Source organism: Chionomys nivalis, chromosome 22 (genome assembly GCF_950005125.1).
Source record: "Chionomys nivalis chromosome 22, mChiNiv1.1, whole genome shotgun sequence".
In the NCBI taxonomy this organism is placed as follows: domain Eukaryota; kingdom Metazoa; phylum Chordata; class Mammalia; order Rodentia; family Cricetidae; genus Chionomys; species Chionomys nivalis.
In genome coordinates, this window is record NC_080107.1 from 45242534 (window position 1) to 45269082 (window position 26549).

At 50.7% G+C, this 26549-nt stretch overlaps 1 protein-coding gene across 2 annotated transcripts in view; it reads left to right on the forward strand.

Annotated features, from left to right (window-relative positions):
* Positions 1-4966: 4966 nt before the first annotated feature.
* Positions 4967-26549, forward strand: part of Miga2 (mitoguardin 2) — a 29710-nt gene continuing 8127 nt past the window's right edge. Inside the window, exons 1-11 of one of the 2 annotated variants that reach the window (XM_057755164.1) lie at positions 4967-5069; positions 9535-9770; positions 10830-11040; positions 13431-13543; positions 14256-14373; positions 14570-14706; positions 21886-22003; positions 23014-23114; positions 23610-23725; positions 25487-25559; positions 25673-25759. In XM_057755164.1, coding sequence (XP_057611147.1) covers positions 9675-9770; positions 10830-11040; positions 13431-13543; positions 14256-14373; positions 14570-14706; positions 21886-22003; positions 23014-23114; positions 23610-23725; positions 25487-25559; positions 25673-25759 — 1170 coding nt within the window. In that variant the 5' untranslated portion in view covers positions 4967-5069; positions 9535-9674. Of the gene's footprint in view, positions 5070-9534; positions 9771-10829; positions 11041-13430; positions 13544-14255; positions 14374-14569; positions 14707-21885; positions 22004-23013; positions 23115-23609; positions 23726-25486; positions 25560-25672; positions 25760-26549 lie in introns of those variants that run through there. The other variant, XM_057755165.1, reaches the window with a different exon arrangement.

Consider the following 26549-nt stretch of genomic DNA (forward strand, 5'->3'; position numbering starts at 1 on the left):
AAGCAGGGCTGTGGTAGCACACGCCTTTAATTCCAGCACTTGGGAGGCAGCGGCTGTCAGAACTCTGTGAATTCAAAGCCAGCCTGGTCTACAGAGCAAGTTCAAGGATAGCCAGGGCTATACAAAGAAGCCTGTCTCAAAAACAAAAACAAAAAAAAATCAAGGTCATTGCTGGCTACACAGAGGTAGACTGGTCTACACAAAACTGTCTCAAAACAAAAACAAAAATAAAACAAGGTCCTAGACTATAGCTCAATTCGGTAGAGTGCTTCCCTTCCATTCACGAAGCTCAGGGTTCCATTCCTAGCACCTATAAAACTGCTTAGTTTCATACACCTGTAACCCTGAAGAGTCCAGGAATAGAATATAGAAATAAAGGGTGTAGGGTAAAGGACCAGCCAAAGAAACCCACCCTGGCTCTGAAACCAGAGCCAGTGTAAAAAACCCATCCTCTGGGACCCAAGCCAGTGAAACAAATGCTTTAGCCCTGAAACAAGAACCGAAGAAACGCACTTTGTCCTAAAATAAGAGCCAGTGAAAGAAATATGCCCTGGCCCCAAAACTAGAGCCAAAAAGCTTTAGGCCAGTGACATAAACACAGTTTGGCCCTGAAACCAGAGCCAAACCTGGCCCTGATAAACTAAACAGAACACTAGCCAATTCCTATGCAGGGAAACCAACCAATCCCTGAGCAGAAAACCAACCAATAGCTGAGCAGAGATCTAGCCAATCTGAGCTCAAGGGACTGAAATCTGACCAGTTTTCACCCTGAAAATCTTCCTGGAAAAACTCCACTCCTAAGAAATCATATAGGCCTGGCAGTGGTGGCGCACGCCTTTAATCCCAGCACTCGGGAGGCAGAGACAGGCGGATCTTTGTGAGTTCGAGGCTAGCCTGGTCTACTACCCACTTCTCAGTTTATAAACGGGGAAACAGGCAACGTGTTCTCGTAACCTTTATTTCGTGAAGGACTACTTTTTTGTTTCTAACTATAGACTTGGATCGCCTATGTTAAAACCTTATTTTCACATTCCGCATCATTAGAACTTCTTTTCAAAGGGGAATAGTATTCATGTGGGCTTTTTTCTCCCCCCTCATTCTTTGAAGAACTGCTTACTATTCAATCTCTTGTGAAGAACCTGATTTGCACTCTGTAGTGTTTAAAGAAACAAAGAAACTCTAATACTGAATCTCTTAAATTTAGTGTATGTAAACAGCTTTCAATATGTATTGTCTAGGGGCTGGAGAGATGGCTCAGCGGTTAAGAGCATTGCCTGCTCTTCCAAAGGTCCTGAGTTCAATTCCCAGCAACCACATGGTGGCTCACAACCATCTGTAAAGAGGTCTGGCGCCCTCTTCTGGCCTGCAGGCATACACGCAGACAGAATATTGTATACATAATAAATAAAAAAAATATGTATTGTCTAAATGCATTTAAATCTCTTTTATTCAAAGAAAAGCTAAAGTGAAAATACTGGTATGTGACCATGCAAGACTGTCAATGCCAACAAAGACAACACTAATCAGCATATGCTACATTGGATCACAGCGCTCTCCAAATTATTTGAAAAATGCATACAGACAACTTGCCTGATGATTTTTTTTTTTTTAAAGATTTTTATTATGTATACAACATTCTGCCTCCATGTTCACCCGCATGCCAGAAGAGGGCACCAGATCTCCTTACAGATGGTTGTGAGCCACCATGTGGTTGCTGGGAATTGAACTCAGGACCTCTGGAAGAGCAGTCAGTGCTCTTAACCACTGAGCCATCTCTCCAGCCCTTGCCTGATGATTTTTAAATGAGCATAAAAGGCCCTTTAACCTATGCAGGTTTCCCCATTGCGCATATAGAAATGCTAGTGTGGGGGCTGGAGAGATGGCTCAGTGGTTAAGAGCACTGCCTGCTCTTCCAAAGGTCCTGAGTTCAATTCCCAGCAACCACATGGTGGCTCACAACCATCTGTAATAAGGTCTGGTGCCCTCTTCTGGCCTGTAGACATACATACAGACAGAATATAGTATACATAATAAATAAATATTAAAAAAAAAAAAGAAATGCTAGTGTGTTTTGCTCACTTCATGTGTAACAGGTGCCCTCATGTTGTGCTGTATCCTGTGCTTTTTCTGTGGGACCATTCCATTCAGGAACAAAGAGCACCATGATTCCACACGTGTGTATTTACTAACCCTTCCCTGAGGTTTGTGTATGTTGGATATTGTGGTGTTTTAGATCACTGAGTGTACAGAAGAGAGAATTCAAACAAAATATTGTTGTTCTTCAGTTTTGTTTGTGGAATTTGAAATTACTCCAATTTAAAATAAATTACTGGACTGTGGAAAAAAAAAAAAGAGCTAGTTCCAGGACAGGCTCCAAAGCTACAGAGAAACCCTGTCTCGAAAAAAACCAAAAAAAAAAAAAAAAAAAAAAAGTCCTATATAAGCCCTGCACCTGTTTAGTTTGCTGCTGCCCTTTTTCCATCCTGGGAGAGGGCAGAGGCAGCCACTCTCCTGGACTCTTCCCTCCCAATAAATCTCTTGAATGAGGTTTGGGTGAGACCTTCTTTTGCTGGAATGCAGCAGAAGAAAGAAGTAATAACTCTTAGCTAGAGTGGAAGAGATCTGTAACACTTTCAATTGGAAAACCTTCCCCTAGCTGAGTAGAGTTGATTACAATTCAGGGCACCTGAACCAAACTGTAACAATTTCGCTGGGGACGTTCTCTCCTGCTGGGGCAGAGCTGTTACACTGGGGAAACCTTTTCCTAGAGCAGGGCTGTAAACTAAGCTTACTGTAACCTGTGATGTTCCCTGGCCCTGGACTGTCAGAATACTCTTCCACCCGAGATGAGATGTAACACTCAGTATTCCCTGGCCCCAACTGCCAGAACACTCGTCCACCCGAGCTGGAACACTCAGTATTCCTTGGCTCCCAAATGCCAGGATTCCTTTCTATCTTAATAGCATTTACAAAAGGCCCAGTCCAAGAATATAGATATAAAGTAGTAAGCCCAAACACATTTTGGGAGAAAAAAAATAAACCTGGCAGCTACTGTTAACTTTAACAAACACTTTCTGCCTTAAGAGCAGACATCCTGACAGCCACTGTGTACAGGAAACTTTTTTTTTTTTTTTAAGATTTATTTATTATCGGAGGCTATTATGTATACAGTGTTCTGCCTGCTTGTATGCCTGTATGCCAGAAGAGGGCACCAGATCTCATTATAGGTACCTGGGAGGTGCCATGTGGTTGCTGGGAACTGAACTCAGGACCTCTGGAAGAATAGCTAGTGCTCTTAACCTCTGAGCCATCTCTGCAGCCCAGGGAACTTTTAATAATTGTTTCCTGCCTTCCATCTTCCCAGCTAGGCAGGTCCTGCAGACAAAGGTTACTCCTAACTATTGCCTCTATGGGACCCTCTGCTTGTATTCCCTTAATTTTTAATTGTCCCCCTATGTGACTCTACTCTCTGTCTTGCAGTCTTTCAGGGACAGTGAAAAGCAGCTATGTCGGCCACAGACTTTTACAAACATCCTGAGTTAACATCCTAACTTCCTATAACCAAAAGCTGTAAAACTTAAAATGTAATGTGGCTTTACATCTGACCTCAAGGTTGTAAACACTCTTTGACCAACACCCAGTGCTTGGTTTTAATATAAGAAGAGGCCCAAAGCCGGGCGGTGGTGGCACACGCCTTTAATCCCAGCACTCGGGAGGCAGAGGCAGGCGGATCTCTGTGAGTTCGAGACCAGCCTGGTCTACAAGAGCTAGTTCCAGGATAGGCTCCAAAACCACAGAGAAACCCTGTCTCGAAAAACCAAAAAAAAAAAAAAAAAAAAAGAAGAGGCCCAAACCAGCCCCCATTGTCACAGCTACAGTGGCCACAGCTATAGCTGATAAGCTTTGTGCGTTCCATGGAGATCTTTTTTTCGCTTTTTCTGGAATAAATTTTGCTTCTGGTTTAATAGACTTTGGTGGTCTGTCCCCCATCACTGCGTGATCCCAGACCCAACAACTCTAGTACTTACTTGGGAGACATAGGCAGGAGGATCAGGAGATTCAAGGATGTCCTCAGCTACAAAATGAATTCAAGGCCAGCCTGAACTGTATGAGACCAGGATCTTTTTTAACAGGGTTTTCTCCGTAGCTTCTTGGTTCTTGTCCTGGAACTAGCTCTTGTAGACCAGGCTGGCCTCGAACTCCCAGAGATCCGCCTGCCTCTGCCTCCCGAGTGCTGGGATTAAAGGCGTGCGCCACCACCCCGGCAAGAGACAAGGATCTTAAAGCAAATAAATAGGGGCTGTTGGCAATGGCACACACCCTTGACTCCAACACTTAGGAGGCAGAAGCAGGCAGATCTCTTGAGTTTTTGAGGCCAGTCTGGTCTACACAGTGAGTTCCTGGACAGCCAGGGCTATACACAGAAACCTTGTCTTGAAAAACAAAAATAGAAAAAAAAAAAAAGAAAAAAAAAAGTAGGGGGAGCGTTATCAGTCAGTCTCTGAAGCACGGATCCTTTAGAAACCCTTTCCGGAGAGTTTGGTAAACAGAGACCATTCCAGAGATGACGACGCTAGGGATGCGGTGTACAGATCAGGGCAGAGACTGGCAAGGGATGAAGGGGAATGCCAGGAAAGCCTGAAACGCTGGCATTTGAAAACTCGCTCTCAAGTACAGAAGGGACTAGTCGCTGAGCGAGGCGACTACACCCGCAGTCTTCCAGAAAGCCCCCAAGCAGCCACTAGCTCCACCTCCTTCTGAGTAGCTCCGCCCCATTTTCCTGCGGCCCTCTAATCCTGGTAGCCAATCGGAAGAGAGAACAGGCCATTCCACACCGCAACCACACTTAGGGGGCGTGGCGGAAAGCGGGGGAGGCGGGGTCGACGTGGGCACGTAGCCCGCCCCATTGGCCAAAGGCCACGGCGGCGCGGAGCGATCTGGAGACGTTCGTTGGTCCTAGCAGTGTCGGGCCGCATTGAGGCCACGCCCCCGCTCCCCCACAGGGCCTGGTTTGGTTGTGTTGTCGCCGGGAAAGGAGACGCTGCCCTTCCGCAGCGATGGGATCCTGGGTGAGTGGCGGCCACTGCGCGGGCGAGCAGCGCAGCAGGGGTCAGGAGTGAGGCTTGCAGAGCATGGAGCCCAGCTCACGCAGGGGTCTGCGGCCCAGCTTGTCCTCTGAAGTGTCCAGGGTGGGATGAGTGGGCCCCCTGGACCAGGCGCGCGAGAGGATGCCTGGCTCTGGGGGTGGAACGAGAAGGGAGCTGGGTCAGAGAGGAGACTCCTGGGCCTGGAACGCCGTGGGTACTTGCCGGCCTGAAAGGAGCAGGTGTGCCGGCTGTAGGCAGAACCTCAAGGATGTTCTAGGGAGGTCGAGGCCAGAGAGAAAGATCCCTGCTCTGGCTCCGCAAGGAGCAGATGCTGAAGCTAGGGATATTGCCGATGTCTACTCTGGGGATGCCTAGTCTCCACAGAGATCCCACAGAGATGTCCCGGGATGGAAAAAACAGGATATGAGGCAGAGGGTGGCTTAGGGCTGACTGGTCTGGGACCATAGCTGGGTCAAGGTGGAGCGAGAGAGAATGTTCAGGCCAGAGTCATTAGTAGGGGTGTCTTGCACAAGAGAGGAGGGCCTGGGATGGAAACCCGGGATATCAGGTCTAGCGTGCCATGGTGGAGGAGCAGACGAGGTAGCTGGCATTAGAAGTGAGAGGCAGGCAGGATACGGTGGTGTTGAGCTTGGACCCTTCTTTTCTGTGAAGTGACCTTTCTCTTGATGGGCACAGCCAACACTAACTGGGCTTTCCTGCAAACCTGACAGGCCTCTCTCCCCACCTCCACCTGCCTCAGCCCTAGCACAGGCTCTCCTCAAATTCCATGTGGCCTTCTCAGAAGTTCAAGGCCCCGAAGCCCTTCATCAGGTTTGGAATGGGCAAGCAGCAGACAGGAGCTAGGATGCTCACCTACAGCCTTGGGACCCTCATCTCTCAAAGCCTCCCTTTGTGTATCTTTGTGGTAAACGGTGGCTACCTCAGGGGTCCTGAGAGCAACTGCACGCTCTTGCTCAGAGTTGTCACAGCGAACTGGCCTGTTGAAAAGCACAGGCAAGAATATCTCCTGTCAGCAGATGCCCTTGACTCCCACCCACGGCCAAGCCAGGCTGGAGTTTGGAGGAGGACCTGTGAAGGTTGTAGCTCACCTCACAGCCTCCAGGCAGCACATCTGCCCTTGACATGGGGTAATTTCTTCAGCCACACTCACTCTTGCCCGCCCTCTGCTCCACTCCACCCCTCAGCCTCAGGGCCAGCATGATTGGGCTGTGTGCCTTCCCCACTCACCAAGTGATAAGCTGTTCCTTGTTCATCTTTTGTGCTGGCCGCCATCCTAGGAAGACGGGCTGCCCTAGCCTGGACGTTCCTTCCTCTGGAGAACCCCGGAGTCATCCTTGAACTTGACCATAGCAGTGGGCGCCCCCTGTAGGGTCTTGGGGTCTCAGTTATATGTGATCAAACCACTGCTCTGGCCTCGGGATAGGATGGTGGGGAGTCCCTGAGGTGGGTTTAAGGGACCCAGAGGAGGCTGTCTTCGCCCTCTGGCCCTGCTGGGACTGCACCGCCTGCCCCTGCTGTGTTTAGCGGTATCTAGACCTTGCACCTAACAAACGAATTGCTTTGGACTCCTGGCTTAGTCTCTGGAGACTCAGTTTCTTCCTCAGAAGGTGGGAGAGGCAGGGAGAAACATCTGCCCGTATAGTTGGCTCTTGACAGTAAACTCAGCACTCGTGAGACCAAAGGGAGAGAAGTATCTTGAATTCAAGGCGAGGCTGTGCTGCAGTTTGAGACTGTTTCAAAAATAAATATGAATAAAAACAAACAAAAACCCATCGCCACCTCCAGATCAGCACAGACTTTTAGGCCGCAGAAAGTGAAGCCTTCCTAGCTTTGTGAAAAGAACGCCATGCTTCTCAGCTGGGAGCCCGAGAGAACTTTATTTAGAAAATGGCCCATGTGTTTAAAAAGGCTGAGAAAGTGCAGAAGGCCCGAAGTTAGAGGGCGACCTATTTATCTTCCAGTCTCTGGGTTCTTTCTGTAACCAGCCTGCCACACACGCTGCCTTCTGCTCCCAGGCAGGTAGGTGTCTGTATATGGTTGTTGCCTGCCTGCAGGGGCAGCGTGGGGCCTGGGATTCTAGATGTACCCTTGGTGTCCATCCCACTCAATGAAGGCAGCCCCCCCCCCCCAACTGCTACATGCTAGATAAGTGCTTTAAAAAAAATTGAGGCAGGGTTGGCCTAAATTGCCCAGTCATTCTTGGAACTTTGATCCTCCTGCCTCAGAGTCCTGAGCAGCTGGGATCAGAAGCCTATAGTGAGGTGCCCAACTCCTGAGAACATGCTTGTTTACATCTCTTTATTTTTGCTCATGTGTATACCTTTTTTTTTTTTTCAAATATTTATTTATTATGTATACAATATTCTGTCTGTGTGTATGCCTGATAGCCAGAAGAGGGCACCAGACCCCGTTACAGATGGTTGTGAGCCACCATGTGGTTGCTGGGAATTGAACTCAGGACCTTTGGAAGAGCAGGCAATGCTCTTAACCTCTGAGCCATCTCTCCAGCCCCTGTGTATACCTTTTTTTTTTTTTATTCTTTTTTAATTAAAATTTCCACCTGCTCCCCGTTTCCCATTTCCCTCCCCTCCTCCCAAATATTGCCCCTCCCCCCACTTCCCTCCCCCTATCCCCACTCCTCTTCTCCTCCCCCCACTCCATTCCCCCTCCCTCTCGATACTGAAGAGCAGTCTAAATTCCCTGTCCTTCAGGAAGACCAAGGTCCTTCTATCTACGTCCAGAAAGGTGAGCGTCCAAACAGGCTAAGCTCCCACAAAGCCAGTTCATGTATTAGGATCAAAACCTAGTGCCATTGTCCTTGGCTTCTCATCAGTCTTCATTGACCGCCTTGCTCAGAGAGTCCGGAATCAACCCATGCTTATTCAGTCCCAGACCAGCTGGCCTTGGTAGGCTCCCAATAAATCAGTTCCACTGTCACAGTGGGTGGGTGCATCCCTCGTGGTCCTGATTTTTTGCTCATGTTCTCCCTCCTTCTGCTCCTCATTTGGACCTTAAGAGCTCAGACCGTTGCTCCAAATTGAGACTCTGTCTCTACCTCGATCCATCGCCACTGTGTATACCTTTTTAAAAAAGAAATTAAATGTGTATGTGTGTGCACCATACATGTACCTAGTACCTTCAGAGGGCAGAAGAGGCCATCAGATCCCCTTGAGCTGGAGTTAGAGACAGTTGTGAGTCACCATGTGGGTGCTGGGATTCAATTGAACATGAACTTTCTGGAAGAATAGCCAATGCTTTCAACTGCTGAGCCAACCCTCTAAACCCCAGGTTTTTTTTTTTTTTTTTTTGGTTTTTCGAGACAGGGTTTCTCTGTGGCTTTGGAGCCTATCCTGGAACTAGCTCTGTAGACCAGGCTGGTCTCGAACTCACAGAGATCCACCTACCTCTGCCTCCCGAGTGCTGGGATTAAAGGCGTGCGCCACCATCGCCCGGCTACCCCAGGTTTTTTTTTTGTTGGGTTTTTGTTTTTGTTTTTTTGAGACAGGGTTACTCTATATAGCCCTGGCTGTCCTAGAACTTGCTTTGTCGACCAAGTCTGGCCTCAAACTCACAAAGATCCTCCTACCTCTGCCTCCAAAGTGCTGGGATTAAAGGCATGGATCACCAATGCCCAGTTTAAAACATTTTTTATTGGGGCTGGAAAGATGGCTCAGTGGTTAAGCATGCTTGCTTCTTTTCCAGAAGACCTGGGTTCACTTCTCAACACTTATCACAACTGCCTATAATTCCAGTTCCAGGTATCCGGTGCCATCTTCTGACCTCTGCAAGCATCTGAACCCACGTGGCATCTACACACACATAAACAAAATAAATTGTGTATTTGAGTGTGGAGCACCGGCCGGAGGCGCACGTGGAGGTCGGAGAGGAGCAACAGGGTCGGGTCTCTTCTTCGTGTCTAGGCTCATTTCTGTCGCTCACATAAAATACCTTAGCAGAAGCAACTCGGCAGAAAGGGTTTGTTTGGCTTGTTATTCCAGGTGACAGTCCATCACTGGGAGGAAGTCACAGTGACAGAATCTCATGACACCTGCTTGCATTACATACGCAGTTAAGAGGCAGAGAGCAAAGAACACAGTCCATGGCTCTAGCCCAGAGAGTGGTGCCACGCTGTGGATGGGTCTTTCATCTTAATTAGCATAGTTACTCACTCATGGATATGCTCAGAAGCCCGTCACCCCGAGTAACTTTAGATTTTTGTCAAGCTAGCAGCACATTGGACCTGGAGAACATTCTGGAGAATTCGGTTGTCAGGCTGGCTCAGCAAGTTCTTTAAGCTGCTTGGCTATCTCACTGACCTGAAGCTTTTTGGCAGGATTGGGTATTGAACATGGGGAGGGAGCCTCCACCATTCAACCCCAGCCCTGTTTGCCCCTTCCTGTGTCTCATCCGGTCATCTGCTCCTCAGCTCTGTGGAAGGACCTTCTGTTATGTGTGCCCCGGCTCTGCTGACGTGTGGGTGGTGCCCAGGACCCGGCCAGAGACCAGTTGAAGACCTTCTCGGAAGCTCTTACCCCAAGAGTTCCCGCCTCGGGTGCTTGGTCTGCCATGGCGTTCCGTCGTACTGAGGGTATGTCCATGATCCAGGCTCTAGCCATGACTGTGGCTGAGATACCCGTGTTCCTGTACACGACATTTGGTCAGGTAAGATGGGTGTGGTCCTACCCAGGGGGTCCTCAGCACCTGGGAGAGCTGAATACGTATCATGGCTATACTGTGTGTCTTCAGTTAATTTCTCATTGCTGTGATGAAATACCTTAGCGGAGGAAGAGAGCATTTGGGCTCACAGTTCCAGTGGGCTATAGTCCATTGTGTGGGAGGCTTGGCAGCAGAAGCAGGAAGCAAACAGGCTGACAGGTGCAAGCTTACCAGTGCTTAGCTCCCTTTCTCCACTTTCCACAGGGGACCTTGCCCTGCCCAGTAGTGGTCCCCTCCACAGTTAGGATGGAGAGTCCCTGGTGCTGGAGAGATGGCTTAGGAGTTAAAAGCACTGGCTGTTCTTCCAGAGGTCCTGAGTTCAGTTCCCAGCAACCACATGGTGGCTCACAGCTGTCTATAATGAGATCTGGCACCCTCTTCTAGCATGTAGGCATACACGCAGACAGAGCATTGTATACATAATAAATAAATGTTTAAAAGAACAAAGACAGAGTCAGGGCTTTCAGCTCAGCCTTCACCCTAAGGCTAGATAACCTCTTGACTTCAGTTTGTCTATGGGCATGCTGACTAAATTCCTTGACGCCCCCTAAAACTTTGTTTTGTGGGACAGAGTTCCACCTGGGCCAGCAGCAGAGAGTGGCCAGGATGAGCCTGTGTGAATGGAGTGGTCTGGAATAGTGTGGCATTAGCTCCAGATGTCATTGGGAAATGGAGCTGTCAGGTCTGGGTTTGAATTGTGTGTTGGTCATTTGGAAGGTGGCAGAGACTCTGACAGATGGCACAGGTCAGGCCCTGGTGCAGTGCCTGGTGCTGTGCCCCTGCAGGCACGGAATTGTGACCAGCAGTGTGCAGGGCACAGCGGGCCCCAGGTCCTAGATTCATCTCCTCAGCAGTGTACTATGCTGTCTTTATATTTCTGGTTCACATTTGAGAAATACTGGCCTGATTTACTTTTTAGTGTCCCTTGTCACTCTTGTGATCGGCAGAGGAACACTGTGCCCACACCTCGGTGACATAACCAGGCCACTTGTCTCTTTCCTCCAGTCTGCATTCTCCCAGCTGCGGTTGACACCAGGCCTGAGGAAGGTTCTTTTTGCCACAGCCCTTGGGACTGTGGCCTTGGCCCTGGCTGCCCACCAGCTGAAGAGGCGCCGGCGGAAGAAGAAGCAGGTGGGCCCTGAGCTGGGAGGTGAGCAGCTGGGTACAGTACCCCTACCCATCCTCATGGCCCGCAAGGTCCCTTCAGTGAAGAAAGGTAGGTGTGTGGTAGGGGAGTCCTGGCGTCCCTTCTCTGTGGGGTCTTGGGCTAGTGCCTTTCCTCCTCACAGCCATGCTCCCTGAAGTAGGAGGGCTAGAATCATTCCTTAAGACCCTAGGCTCAGTCTTGGTGGGTGGCGTCGGTCCTAGATGTCTTCATCTCCTCAGGGGACACAGGTCAGGGCCCAGGGGTGCCAGTTTCCTCCTGCTCAGGACTAGGAGGAGCCATGGGCTTCAGGAGCCCAATCATATTTCTCGTCTTCCCCTTTTTAGGTGAAAAGGGGTTTGCATGTGGTAATGCACCCTTTTAGTGTATCCTTCTGAGCTGGAGACAGGGCCACCAGAGAAGCCACTACGGGGAAAAAAACTTTTTTTTTTTTTTTTAATTTATTTTCGCCAGGCAGTGGTGGCGCACACCTTTAATCCCAGCACTTGGGAGGCAGAGGCAGGTGGATCTCAGTGAGTTTGAGGCCAGCCTGGTCTATAGAGTGAATTCCAGGACAGCCAGGGATACACAGAGAAACCCTATCTTGAAAAACAAAACAAAATTATTCTGGTGTTTATATGTACACGTGTGTAGGTGTGTACTGTGGTGTCCTTGTGGAGGTCAGAGGACAGCTAGAAGAGTACTTCTCTCCGCCTTGTGGGTTCTGGGGTCAAGCTGAGGTTATCAGGCTCAGCAGCAAGTGCCCTGCCTATTGTGCACCATCTTGCTGGCCCTAGAAGACTCTTAGCAGCCCCTGGAAATCTTGCCACATGTCATTGTCATTTTGTTCTCCTCCCAAGGCAGAGTGTTCCCGTAGGTTCTCAGCTTGGGAGAGTCAGTTTCTCACCTTGCAAAGTAGATTTTAAAGCCAGGTATGATAGTGTGCCTGTAATTCTAGTTCTGGAGGCCAAAGCACGAGGGTGGACAGTTCAAGACTGCCGTGGGCTGCAGACTGAGACTTCGTCTCAACAACCAAAATCCATATGAAAAGTCAAGAAAGATAAGGAAAATGAGGTTTCAAAATTGCTTTATTCATGTATTTCTGTGTTTATTTACTGTGCACATACCATGGAGTACACGAGGCGATCAGAGGAGGCTTGTGGGACTTGGTTCTCTTCTGCCACCACATGGGTCCTAAGGATCAATGTCAGGTCGTCAGGCTTGGTGGCAAGCCCCTTCCCTGCTGAGCCCTCTTCCCAATCCTGTTGTTTAAGATATGATGTGTTTATTTTGTGTGTATGAGTGTATGAGTGCTTTGTCTGCCTGTGTGTATGTCCACTGTGTGCCTGTGGAGGGCGGAAGAGGGCACTGAGCCACCTGTGACTGGAGTTAGGGATGGTGTGAGCCACCAGTGAGGCCTGGGCATTGCCTTCACCTTGCACCTTGTCTGAGATGTAGTCCTTGGTTTTCCGCAGCCAAATGCACAGGCTAGCTGGCCTTCAGCTTCTGGGAGTCTCTGGTTTTTGCCTCCCATCTCTCTCTAGGAATGCTGGGATAACAGACATGGACCACTACATCTGACTTTACATGGGGTCTGGGGATTTGAACTCAGTTCCTCAGGCTTGTGTGGCAAATGCCATTGAGCCATCTCCCAGGCTCTCATTCTCCCACCTGCACCCCCCCGAGTCAGGGATCACAGTGCCTGTGCCCACCGTGCCCAGTTTACGTAGTGCTGGAGGTCAAACTCAGTGCTCCTCTATTTGAGCCAGAGCCTGGCCCTTTCATGTTTTTATGTTGTCTATTCTTGCAGGGTAGGGTGAGTGTGTGTGTGTGTGCATGTGTGTGCGCGTGTGTGCACGTGTGCGTGTGTGTGCGCACGTGTGCATGTGTGCCGGGGTAGGTGTGAGTGTGTGTGAGTGTGTGTGTGTGCTGGGGTAGGTGTGTGTGCCAGGGTGTGTGTGTGCACGTGTGAGTGTGTATGTGTGTGCCGGGGTGTGTATGTGCGTCCGGGTGGATGTGTGTGTGCCGTGGAGTGTGTGTGTGCTGGGGTGGGTGGGTGCAGGTCAGAGAACAACTTTTAGGAGTTGGTTCTTCCTTCATCGAGGATTGAACCAGGTTGTTCGGCCTGGCAGCAAGGGTCCTTACCTGCTGAGCCACCTGGAAAAGAGAATTCTTTATCAGTCACTCAATCAAGCACACAGGCAAACCAAGCAAGAGGTAGGGAAGTGACCCTGCGTTGCTCTCAGCTTGTCCCAGCATTTGGAGCCCGCCAATGGGCCTGGCCCTGTGTTAAATCAACAGGCCATAGGAAGGGCCCCGTTCCTCTGCCTCTCCCTACAACAGTACACTCTCAGGGCCATCTGCTGGTGTTTTGCCTTAGGGGGTGAGGCCATCAGAAAGATGAGGATGGGCTGGATGGTCCTGGTGGAGGATGTGTGCAGGGTCCACCCTTCTCCCTACAGGCTACTCCAGCCGGAGGGTTCAGAGCCCCAGCAGCAAGAGCAATGACACTCTCAGCGGCATCTCCTCCATCGAGCCCAGCAAACACTCAGGCTCCTCCCACAGCCTGGCCTCGGTGAGGAGCCAGGGCGGGATCGGTGTGGGGCAGGTACCACCAGGACACTCCTGGACTCTGCCCCGGAGCAAGCTTCTGGACTGTTAGATGAGAGAGAGGCCCCCTTCATTCTTCACATCCTCATTCCTGAAGTCGGCCTTCAGAGGCTGGGGGTGACGGTTGGATGCACCAGTTTGAGATAAGTGTGTAAGCGCCAAACAGGAGCTTATCCGGAGGCTTGGGCTGCAGACACTGAGCAAGTGCCTGGGAGCTGTCCAGGATGGGGCTGGGCACTGAGGGTCTAGAGATAAGGATACAAAGGTGAACACTGTTGCGCTGGAACTCAGCTTTGTGAGTCCATTCAGCAAGGACCCAGCTGTAGCTCTAAGCCCGGCTCTGGCTCTGCCCTTGCCCTCAAGTCTCCTGTGGTAAGGTAGAGGCCACTCTTGTGGTTGGGAGGCTCAGAAACAAGGTGGCAGCTGTCCATCCTTGTCTGACTGGTAGAACTGGGACTGGGGCCCAGGCTGGATTCATACATGGCTGTTGGTATCAGCCTGTGTTTCTTTACACTGGCAGTTTCTGTGGTGCATCGTCAAGCTGTTCTGAGGTTGTGGGTGCTGGCCGAGCCCACGGGAGATATCTAGGAGGGCGTATGGCTTGTGGTCAGCCTGTGGGTGGGCTTAAAGGGGGCCCACAAAGGGCCTCACTTCTTATCTGTATCCTTGGTCCCCAGATGGTAGTGGTCAATTCATCCAGCCCCACAGCCGCGTGCTCAGGTTCATGGGAAACCAGGGGGATGGAGGAGTCTGTGCCCACCACCGATGGCAGTGCTGAGAGCCTCTATGTACAAGGTTTGACTTGGGGGGAGAGCCCAGGGTCTCGAGTAGGGTACCAGTGTGCCTGGGGGGAATGGCCTAAGAATCTGAACAAAGCAAGTCACTTCTTCAGTTACTGCCTCACCCCACATTAGCCTTGGCCTCCCTGCCGTGGTGCGCCCCTGTAGGCTGAGACCGGGAGCTGACCCTCTCTTCTCTCACCTGTTCTCAGGTATGGAGCTCTTTGAGGAGGCCCTGCAGAAATGGGAGCAGGCCCTGAGTGTGGGGCAGAGAGGGGATGGAGGCAGCACCCCCACACCAGGGGACAGCTTCCAGAATCCAGATACCTCGTCAGAGGCACTGTCAGAGGTAGGTGGTCTTCCACAGCCACTGTGCAGGGAAGTTGGCGGGGTGGACAGACTGGCTCCCGGGTGACCTCTCCCGCAGGCATTTACTCTGTCAAGTCTCCAGTCCCTGAAAGCTCCACCCGAATAGCAAGCTACGTGCTGTGTCGACCTGGTGGTAGCCCGGTGGACAAGTCGCACATTGATAATGATCAGATGCTTCTCAGCTCTGTTTGGGAGAGGGTGGATATGCTGGTGCAAGACCATAGGAAATGGGGCTCTTGTTAATAGCAGACTGGATTCTGCGGCGTTTGGGTTTTGGGAACACCACTCAAGTTGTTTAGTATAATTTCTATATTTTTATTTGTAAGATTTTATTATTTTTATTTTTTTAATGCATGTTTCCCTGCATGTATATCTTAGTACCATGTTGGTGCCTAGAGTCCAGAAGAGGGTGTTGGATTCCCTGGAACTGGAGTTAGGGTTGTGAGCCACTCAAATGGTGCTGGGAACCAAACCCAGGTCCTCTAGAAAAACAGCAAGTGCTGTTAACTGCTGAGCCATCTCTCCGGCCCCCCACCCCCTTTTTTTCTGGTATTTTTGAGATACGGTCTTTTTTTTTTTTTTTTTTTTTGGTTTTTTTGAGACAGGGTTTCTCTGTGGCTTTGGAGCCTGTCCTGGAACTAGCTCTGTAGACCAGGCTGGTCTCGAACTCACAGAGATCCGCCTGCCTCTGCCTCCCGAGTGCTGGGATTAAAGGCGTGCGCCACCACCGCCCGGCGAGATACGGTCTTTCTATGTTGCTCTGGCTGTCCTGGAACTCACCCTGTAGACCAGGCTGGCCTCAAACTCACAGAGATCCGCCTGCCTCTGCCTCCCCAGTGCTGGAATTAAAGGTGTGCGCCCCCACTTCCAGCATTCTCTCATTCATTCGTTCATTCATGTTTGCATATGTGAATGTGCACGCCCAGGTGCATGTGTGGCCCCTGCCTGCTGCCCTGTCTACAATGGGGGATCTTGTTCACTGTATTCCATGCAGCCTCAGGGGATTCTCCCTGTCTGCCCCTCGGATGCACACACCACATCCAGCTTGACATTAGTTCTGGGGATTCAACACTGGTCCTCATGCTTGTATGGCCAATGCTCCATCTATTGCACGTGTCCCTAGGCAGTGGGCTACACAGTGTTCAGGCAGATGGAGTGCAAGACCGGGCTGACGGTCACCCGTGGTAAGTTCTGGAGAGAAGGTGAGAGGCTCTCATCTTACATTGTCAGTGCCCTTCTCTTCTGTTTGTTTAAACAGAATTAAACTGAGTGGAATTAAACTGAGAATCTTGCATGGGCCAACTGCAGAAGGGCTACACCCCAGCCCTGTGTTTGATGACTTTGAGCACATGTGCTTGGCCTTGTCTTGTGTGGGTGTCCGTACTGTGTGGGCTATTGCTGTTTTATCCTTTACACAGCCCCAGAGCCCCGGGCTCCTGTTCTTTGACCGCATAAGGTCAGGTGGGGACCTGCAGCACGATATATAAAAACCCAGTGACAGATAGTAGGGTTGAACCTGAAGACCAGAAAAACAAAGCAGCCGGCCACTGGCTCTTTCTTCTACCTCAGTCTGAAAATGGCGATCTTGCCCCCAGGAATATCAGAATGAGACTGTCTGAGAGCCGTCTCCTCTGTAGGCTGGGATTAGAGGGTGCACCACTACCGCCCGATTTCTGTGGCAAGCTAATGTGAATGCTGGGATTAAAGGTGTGTGTTAGCACTGCCTGGTCTGTAAGGCTGACCAGTGCAGCTCTTTTACTCTCTGATCTTCAGGCAGGCTTTATTTATTAAAATACAAATGAAGTATCTACAGGGACTCCTCTTGGGGAGCAGCAAGATGTCTGGGAACCAGCCAGGAAATGGCAGCAGCCTTAGACATTAGAAATTTGGGGGAGCCTGGGTGTGGCAGCTCTCACCCAATGCTGGGGAGGCAATGAGAAGGTCACAGAAAGTTCCAGGCACTTGGGCTACAGAGTGAGTTCCAGGTCAACTTGGATTTCAGAATGAGACCTGTCTCAAACCAAATAAACCAACCCAGGGACTTGGCTGCTCAGATATCTGGGATATCGGGATATCACCGAGCGCAGGCCCCAGGACCACGTTGTGAGTCTGGCCAGTAGGGTTGTGTCTCCTCTCTTCCAGCCCTGTGTGTGCACCTCCACAGAATGGGACTAGATCGATCGGGTGCCTGGTAAACAATGTGCAGGGCAAGCGTGGGTGGTACCTGCAGTGCTGGGCTGCGTGGTGCCTGGCACAGGCAGTTACAGGTAAAGGTGCACTTCTGTTGCCCACGTGGAAAGCTGAGCTCAGAAACCTGTCACTCAGAAGTCATGGAGATAGTGGGGTGCAAAGATGAGAACCCCACATGCCATAGACCCTTACTGTTCGTGTGTGGGCAGATGATGGCACCCACAGGTGTTTTGTTAGGGAGGAGCATTGAAGGACATGGCATTGGTTCCCCACTGTATTTACTACGCTGGTTATATCTGTGTGTACATAGACGGGGCATCTCTGTGTAGTCCTAGCTGGGTTAGAACTCTTAATGTGGATCAGCCTGGCCTCAGACTCACAGAGGTATAGCTACATCTGCCTCCCAAGTACTAGGATTAAAGATGTGAGCCACCATACCCGTGTGTGTGTGTGTATATGTATGTATGTATACTTTTTCATTATTTATTTGTGTGTATGTATGTGCCATCACACTGTGATGTGCGTGGAGAGATCATGTGGGAGTTGCTTCTCCCAATTTGTGGATCCTGGGAATCAAACTTTGGTCATCGAGGCATGGTGACATGTGATACAGAGCCATCTTGCCATCTGTTTTAGTTAGGGTTTCTATTGCTGTGAGGAGAAAGGGTTTTCTTTTTTTCTTTCTTTCTTTTTTTTTTTTGGATTTTTGAGACAGGGTTTCTCTGTAGCTTTTTGGTTCCTGTCCTGGAACTAGCTCTTCTAGACCAGGCTGGCCTCGAACTCACAGAGATCCACATGCCTCTGCCTCCCGAGTCCTGGGATTAAAGGCGTGCACCACCACCGCCCGGCTGGCTTTTCTTGACTTACATTTCCATATTGCTTTTCATCAATGAAAGAAGTCAGGACAGGAACTCAAACAAGGCAGGAGCCTGGAGGCAGGGGCTGATACAGAGGCCATGGAGGGTGCTGCTTACTATCTTGTTCTTCATGACTTGCTCAGCCTGCTTTCTTTTTTTTTTTTTTTTTTTTTTTTTTGGTTTTTCGAGACAGGGTTTCTCTGTGGTTTTGGAGCCTGTCCTGGAACTAGCTCTTGTAGACCAGGCTGGTCTCGAACTCACAGAGATCCGCCTGCCTCTGCCTCCCAAGTGCTGGGATTAAAGGCGTGCGCCACCACCGCCCGGCTCAGCCTGCTTTCTTGTAGAACCCAGGACCACCAGCCCAAGGATGGTCCCACCCACCATGGGATGGGCCCTCCCCCATTGATCACTAACTGAGGAAATTTTGCCATAAATTTGGATCTCATGGAGGCCTTTCCTCAGCTGAGGCTCCTTCCTCTCAGACTCTAGCTTATGACAGGCTGACTAACAGAATCAGCCGGTACACTAGCCTTTGTTTTTCAGATAGTGTCTGACTGTGGAGCCCTGAGTGGCCTGGAACTGGCTGTGTAGAACAGGCTGACCTCGAACTCACAGAGGCCTGCCATTGCCTCCCAAGTGGTGAGGCTGAAGGTGTGCACTACCACACCTGGTTTGCCAGACCTTAAATTACATTGTGTGCGTGCGCGTGTATGTGTGTGTGTGTATGTGTGTGTGTGTGTGTGTGTGTGTGAGAGAGAGAGAGAGAGAGAGAGATATGCATGGATGATAGCCTTGGTAGCAAACACTTTGACCTGTTGATGATGTATCTCACTGGCTCACCATCCTCTTCGTTGTTATTTTAGATTTATTTAGTTTACTTAATGTGTGTGAGTATTTTGCCTGTGTGTATGTATGTTCAGCACATGTGTGCCTGGTATAAACCAAGGTCAGAAAGGGGTCAGATCCCCTGGAACAGGTTCCAGATGGTGGTGAGCCACCATGTGGTGCTGGGAACAAATAGAGCCCGGGTCCTCTATACGAGCAGCCAGAGGTCTGAGCTCCTAAGTCATCACTCCAACCCCGTGTTAACATTTTTGTTTATTTTGTTTTTTGAGACTGGGTTTCTGGCTGTCCTGGAACTTGGTCTGTAGACCAGGCTGGCCTTGAGCCCACAGAGCTCTGCCTGCCCCTGCCTGTTAGGTGAGTGCTAGGATTAGAGGTGTGCGCCACCCCCAGCTCCTGTGCTGCATCTTTAACAGCTGTGTTGGGCAGTGTTCCTGTTTTGGGGGGTTGTGGCTATCAGTCGGTCTTCTCATAAGTCCCTGCATATGTTAACACTCACCCCCACATTCTCTCGCCTCCTCCCGCAGCCCTGTATGCTCTGGCCGTGACTGGCGTTGCGTTCCTTTGCTGATGCTGCCTGGCTTTTCCCGTGCTGCTTGCCATCTGTGCATATGTGCTAAAACTTTTATTCCTTTTGTGGTTGTTTTGTGGGGAGGCGTGGTGCACACATGGAGGTCGGCAGACAACTTGTAGGAGTTGATTCTCCACCTGTGTCATGTGGGTCCTGGGGCGTGAGCTCAGGTTCGTTGGCAAGCACCTTTATCTGCTGAGCCATGCTGCTAGCCCTCATCTGTGTGTTCCTCTGGAGAAATGTCTGTTTTAGTCCCCGTATGTGGGATTACAACACACCGGTTGTTTTCAATCTTACGATGCTGCCATTGAATGTGCATGTCCCTTTGTATATGCTACAGGCACACCTGTTGTTTCTAATCTTTTGATGGTGCTGTTGAGCGTCCCTGGTATGTTCTAGGCTCAGTTCTGTTTTCAGATCTATGACTTACAGGATCTTCTGTCCTGGGAGTTTTCACCTTTTTGCTTTGTTTTCTTTGAGACATGTCTCTCCACATATCTCTGACTACTGTGCTGGTGCTCACTCTGTAGACCAAATTCACTCTGGCCTCAAACTCACAGAGATTTACCTGCCTGTGCCTCCTAAGTGCTGGGATTAAAGGTGTGTGCCACCTTGCCCATAGAGTTTTCCCATTGTTGTTGGCATCCATTGAAACACACAAGACAATTTTAAATTTTGGGCTAGAGGTGAAGCTTAGCTGGTAGAGTGCTTGTTTACCATGCACCAAGCCTGTTGTGGGACATTTGTACCCTGTGTGAAGATGTATTTGCGGTGATTGGTGTAATAAAAAGCTGAACAGCCAGTAGCTAGGCAGGAGGTATAGGTGGGATATCCAAGAAGAGAAAGGAAGAGGAGGAGTCAAGGTGCACAAGAGATGCCAGGAGACACGGAGAGGAAAGAGGAGGTGCAAGATGGAAGAGGTGACACCACGGGATAGCACAGACTAATATAAATTGGTAAAATTATAAGAGCTAATTAGGAACAAGCCTAAGCTATAGGCTAAGGTTTCATAATTAATAAAAAGTCTTCGTGTTATTATTTGGGAGCTGGCTGGTGGGACAGAGAAACTCACTACACAAGACCTGGGTTCCATCCCCAGCACCATATAGGCCAGGAATAGGCCAGCAATCCCAGCACTTGGGAAGTGGAGGCAGGAGGATCAGAAGTTTAAGGTTATATAGTGAGTTTGAGCTCAGCCTGGGCTACCTGAGACATTGTCTCAAAACAGAAGCTTTTTTTCTTTAATTCTGAGGTTCACGGTGTCTGCTTTTCTCAAGTCGGTTGGGCTTCTGTGCCGTGTGCGCAGCTTTGACCCACAGTTATTGCCAGAGAGCTGACAGACATCTTCGGGAGCTGCCAGGCAGGCTCTGCTGGCCATGCTAGGAATCCGGCAGAGTGTGCCCTGTGGCCCAGAATCCTGTTGGTCTGGTCCAGGTCTCTCTCCTGTCGTATTTTAGTAAACACCCTGGGCCATTTAACCACCTTCTTCTCTCTGTAGTATCCTTGCTCCAGAGAGATGCTTTGAGGCTAAGCCTCGCAGCTCTTATGGCCCTTGCTCAGGCCTCCTGATTGGCCTTCATCTGTCTCCTCTCTAGGCTCTGGTTACTGTAGCAACAGGCTCCACTCTGGTTGCCTCCACCTCCATGGAGAGAGTAGTTAGGTTAACTCTCGTCTCACCCTGGGACCCAAGCCCAGGAGCCTGAGGGTGAGAGGGAGCAGCACCCCACTACAGAGCTCACAGACTCTGTCCTCACACCAGCTCCCACCCTCGGCCTTAGGCCCAGGCCCTGCTTGTGCCTCCTTGGAAGCATTCTCCTGCCACCTGCATCCTGCCTGGACAGCCAGCCAGGCCTTTGCTGCTTAGCTTGTCACCTGCAGGCCATAACGCTCACGTGTCCCTTGCTTAGTGACACCCCAGGAACAACTCTGCACCTGTCTCTCGAGTCCTCAGAACCCTCTTCACAAGCCAGCCCCTTTTCAGTCCCTTCTGTAGAGAAGGTATTGGAAGAGGCCACCTTGAAGGGCTTGCCCAGGTACATAGGATCTGAACTCTGAGTGTGGGTGGCGGGGGGAAGGGTGGGGCTTCAATCCAGCAACAGTTTTGGGTCATCTAGAGACACTGTGTTCTAAGAAATATGTTCCACCAGCCAACCAACAAGAAAGCAAGAGGGGCTGAGGGTACGGCTCAGCTGACAGAGCGCTTACCTAGCATGTAGGAAGCCTGAACTTGGTCCCCAGAACCATGTAAAACCAGGTGTTGGGGAGCAGACTTGGGTCGCCTGCAAGCCCAGTATGCTATCTAACTGAACCACTGGACCATCTCTCAACCCTGGTTGATAAGATTTTCTTTTTTTCTTCTTCTTCTTCTTTTCTGAGACAGGATCTTGCTGTGTAGTCCTGGCTGCCTGGAACTCACTAATGTCCCACATTGGTCTCAAACCCGAGATTTTCCTGTTTTTGCCTGTAGGGTTCTAGGACTACAGGTGTACACCATGATGCCATTCCTGCTGAGATCCTTTGCCCGTCTTTCTGGCATCAGAGTGTGTGTGTTTACACCATGATGGCTGGTGCCTCCTGGAGTGGCAGGCAGCACGATTCTAGAGTTTCTTCTGGACCCAGAGCCAGCTCATTTCCTTGGGGCCCTGTCTGAACGGGGAGCTTAGCAGTTGTAGGTTGAAGGTCATTGTTTGTGTCATAGCCAGAGTCGCAACGGAGGGAGTTTGCTGAGAAGCTGGAGTCCCTGTTGCACCGGGCCTATCACCTGCAGGAAGAATTTGGTTCCACCTTCCCCTCTGACAGCATGCTGCTGGATCTCGGTGAGCAGGACCGTGCAGGCTGCTGCAGGCCTGAGGTGCCAAGACAGAGGTTGGGGACAAAGCAAAAGAACCAGAGCTTGGTCTCCCAGTGCCGCAAACAAATCACAGTTCCCTGGACCTCATTGAACAAATAGGGAAACTGAGGTATCCCTTAAAGATGGTAGACAGACACTGAAGCAGGACGAGGCTCACAGAGTCCATAGGTGGTATGCCCTGGCCTCTTGGGAGTGCCCTTGGACTGTGAGACATCTCTGGGCAGGTCTTCAGCCCTTTGCACTCACGTGGTAGTTAGCCCAAGCAGACCGGGGAGGTAAAGGGTGTGAACCACAGGGAGGGAACCAACTTGATCAGCCCAGTGTCCAAAATCCCCATGTCTGTTATGTGTCTGGCCTTGCCCAGAGAGCCTTGTGGGAACAACTGGGGTCCAGAAAGGGCTGGCCAATTCTGCATGCCACATCTTCCCTGGCTTCTTGGTATTGACCTCAGTGTGGCTTTGCCTACTGGAAAAGTCCTGTTCCCATGGATCTTCCTATATAACTGAAGTTGATAGGGGCTTCAAGGTGAGCACCATCAAGTCTACAACCTCTACGTGAAAGTCCAGACCAGTACTCCAGAGCAAGCAGACTAGGGAATGCTGGGTAATTGCCCTTGAATGCCCTTAAGGCAGTTTCCGCCTTTTAGAAAGGGAAATAATAGATTGGCTGGTGATAGTGCCCAGTTTACTAATTCCACAGGGAGGCAGAAACAGGAGGATCTCTGAGTTTGAGACCAGCCTACTGCAGGGTGAGTTCTAGGACAGCCAGGGATGTGCAGGAAAACCCTGTCTTGAAAAACCAAAACCAAAAAAAGGAAGCGCTCACTATGCAGGGACATAGAGCAACAGATGGGTGTTGAGATGGCCCCATTGTTATCACACAGCATCTGCCCGTCTGAGTCTGGGGGTCACTGCTGTGGGCGGGCCGTGATTCCTGCAGCAGCATGGGTCTCAGCCCAGTCCTACTCCCTTGCAGAGAGGACCCTCATGCTGCCCCTGACTGAGGGCTCACTGCATCTACGGGCCGATGACGAGGACAGCCTGACCTCGGAAGACTCCTTTTTCTCAGCCACTGAGGTGATTTCCTGGGGGACCGAGTTGGGTCGGGCCAGGCCTTCTGGGCCAGCACTACGTTGTGTGGAAGTAGGTTATTTTCTTGGGTGGGGACCAAGCTCTGCCTCCTAGAGACTCTGAAGTGCCAGGTCAGAGCAGGGGTGCCCCTGTCCCCAGGACTCTAAACCACGCCCAGCTCTAGCGTCTCTGATCCACTCAGTCCTTTGGTTAGCATTAGTTTGCTACTAGACTGGGACAAGGGACATGGTGTCTGTGCTTGGGACAGGGAGATGGGAGTGTGTGTCCAGTAGACTGTTCCTTTGGGCAGAGAACCTAGACATAGGAGTGCTAAGATCTAGGGCTGGACATGACCTAGGCCTCCTGTCTCCCAGGGCTAGTGTATCTTTGGCATCTCCATGATGGGCCATAGGCAGGCTCCTTGGGAGGTCACTATTGGTGTGGCCCAGAGCTCTGGCGTCTGTGGGGTGCTGCTCACTGGCCTCCTTCGCCCCTCTCCAGCTCTTTGAGTCCCTGCAGGTCGGAGATTACCCGCTCCCTCTCTCCAGGCCTGCTGCTGCCTACGAGGAAGCTCTGCAGCTGGTGAAGGAGGGCAAAGTGCCCTGCCGGACACTCAGGTGAGAGTAAGCGGGGGCTGTGGGTGGGCTCCAGCCCTGGGGAAGAGGCACAGAGGCCCATGGTGCCTGGCAAGGACTCAGCTGAGCGAGTGCCTCACACTGCGCATGCCTGGGCCATCCCTCTGCAGCAGAGGTCCAGCAGGCCAGCTGTGCTGCACGCACCTTTAATCCCAGCCCTCGGGAGGCAGAGGCAGGCGGATCTCAGAGATTGAGACCAACCTGGTCTACAGAGTGAGTTCCAGGACAGCCAGGGCTGTTATACAGAGAATGCTGTGTTGAAAAACAAAATAAAAATACCCACAAACCAAGAGTCAAGGAAGTATCTCCATGGTAGAATGCTTACCTCGGCTCACAGGACCTGAGTTGTGTTCCTGAGACAGTTGGAGGCTGAGAAAGACAGCCATACTTTTAGAAAGAGCTAGGTCTGTGGAGCCTGCCAAGTCCTAGACAAACAGGCCAACAGCAAGCTGGGGTTCAAGGTTGGGCGGCTCAAGGTCGAGTGGCCTAACACACCCTCTCCTGAAAACTTTGAAAATAAAAGTAGTTTGTGACCTTGACAGAAGTCCTCTGGTCTCTTGCCCTCCCTGTCCTGTGCTTACAGTGGATCTCTTAACCCTCTCTTTTAGGTAGGGCACTTGACAATCTTGTAAATCCCAAATTGGCCTTGAACTGGAACTACTGTGTGACCAAGAATGGCCTTGAACTCCTGATCCTCCCGCCACTAGCCCCCCCCCCCCCCCCCCCCCCCGTGCTGGGAGGCACCCAGTTTGTTTTGTTTTTTTGAGACAGAGTTTCTCTGTGAAGCTCTGGCTGTCCTGGAACTAGCTCTGTAGCCCAGGCTGGCCTCAGACTCAGAGGTCCATCTGCCTCTGCCTTCCTGAGTGCTGGGATTAAAGGTGTGTGCAACCACAACCCAGTAAGAAAATGTTATTAGCATATATTAATTATATATAATAGTTTCATTGTGACATTATAATGCATGAACATGTGTTTTGATCATGTTCAAGCCCTGTCCTCCTCCCCTTCCCACTAATCCTTCTTTCCAACTATCTTCACCTTCTGTTTTTATGTCATCGTGTGTGTGCGTGTGTAAAAGAGCATGAACAGGAAGCGAGGGTATGTGTGTGTGTGTAAGAGAGAGAGCATGAACAGAGCGAGTGAGCTGGTGTGTTTTCCTTAGGGCTGCCTCCAGCAGCACAGAGCATGGCTGATGGTTGTTTAGGAGCATGGACACCTTGTCAGAGGCTGCACTACTCAAGAGAATGTCTCTCCCATCGGCATTAACTACATAGATATCGTAATCTTCAGGGAGAGTGGCACTCTGCCCTCTGAAGTAAACCTGCTGTCCCGTGTCCTGCATTTTGTTTTCCCATCGTGGCTTGTCATGGTTTAAAAGTCCACTGCCTGAAATCTGTCGAGGGCTCTAGTAACTGGGAGAGAGACGCCATATGGAACCGGTTGGCCATTTTAGTACTTTTCCAGGGAGCAGTGATGGCTGATTGTGGTCTAAAGGAGGCTAAGGTCAGGCTAGGCACCATAGCCATAACTGCTACTTGTGCCCAGGGCCAGAGGGGCCAATGAGGCCCCAGAGAACATCCAGTCAGCCTGTGCCTTTGAGTGGGGCGAGACTGGATGTAGACGAGGTCATACTGCCAGGCTGAGGCGGGCCTGGTTGGATCCTTGCCCAGAGTACACCCTACCTCCATTGGACCTTGGCTAGGCAGGACCAGGTGGCATGACACCATCTGTCCCTCTCCTCAGGACAGAGCTGCTGGGCTGCTACAGTGACCAGGACTTCTTGGCCAAGTTGCATTGTGTACGACAGGCCTTTGAGGTGGGTGTGGTGCGGGGGTCACTGGGGAGGGCACTGGGCCTGCCCCACACAGGGTCACTCTGCCCTCTCCATGGGCTCTGGGAGGCCAACAGCTCATCTCCTTCTTTCTTCAGGGGCTTCTGGAAGAAAGGGACAACCAGGTCTTCTTTGGGGAGGTCGGCCGGCAGATGGTGACAGGCCTGATGACCAGAGCTGAGAAGGTAGCCGGGGTGGGACTGTTTCAGATTTTCTTGCCCATGATCTTTCCCTCCGAGACCTTATTTCTGACTGGTGTTTGCTTTGTTTTGCTAACTGTTGATTGGCTCTTTAAAAACAACAAACTGGGACCTATGAGATGGCTCAGTGGGTAAAACTGTGCCCTATAGGACTGGTGACCTGAGGAAGATCCCCAAAACCCATGATGAAAAGGGAGACCAAGTCCCAAAAGCTGTCCTCTGACCTCCTCATGCGGCCTGTGGTATGGGTGTCTGCACTCCTGTGAACACAGTATTAATTAAGGCAGCGGTTCTTGGGGCTGAGCTGATGGCTCAGTTGTTAAGTGCTGGCCGGGCGAGCATGAGGACCTGAATTCAGAGCCCGTCTGCTAAATACCACGTGCGGTAGAGTGTGTTGTAATCCTAGTACTGTGAGCTCCTGCCAGTCAGTCTCATTGAGCCCCTGTGTGGCCCGCACATGCATACATAGAGTCCTGGCGTCTTCATATGGCCATGGGGTGCTGGGAAAGGGTTGCCAGTCCCTCCCAAACTGGAAACCCTCCCTGCTCCAACTAAGAAGGCTAGAGACTTGAACTCTTTCTTACTTGTGATTCAAACAGTACAGCTTTATAAAAATGACCAGTTATAAAATGTAAACCACAAGGTGTGGGGAGGGGGTGGCACACTCCTTTAATCCCAGCACTCGGGAAACAGAGGCAGGCGGAAATTTGTGAGTTTGAGGCCAGCCTGGTCCACAGAGTAAGTTCCAGGACTGGCTCCAAAGCTACAGAAAAAC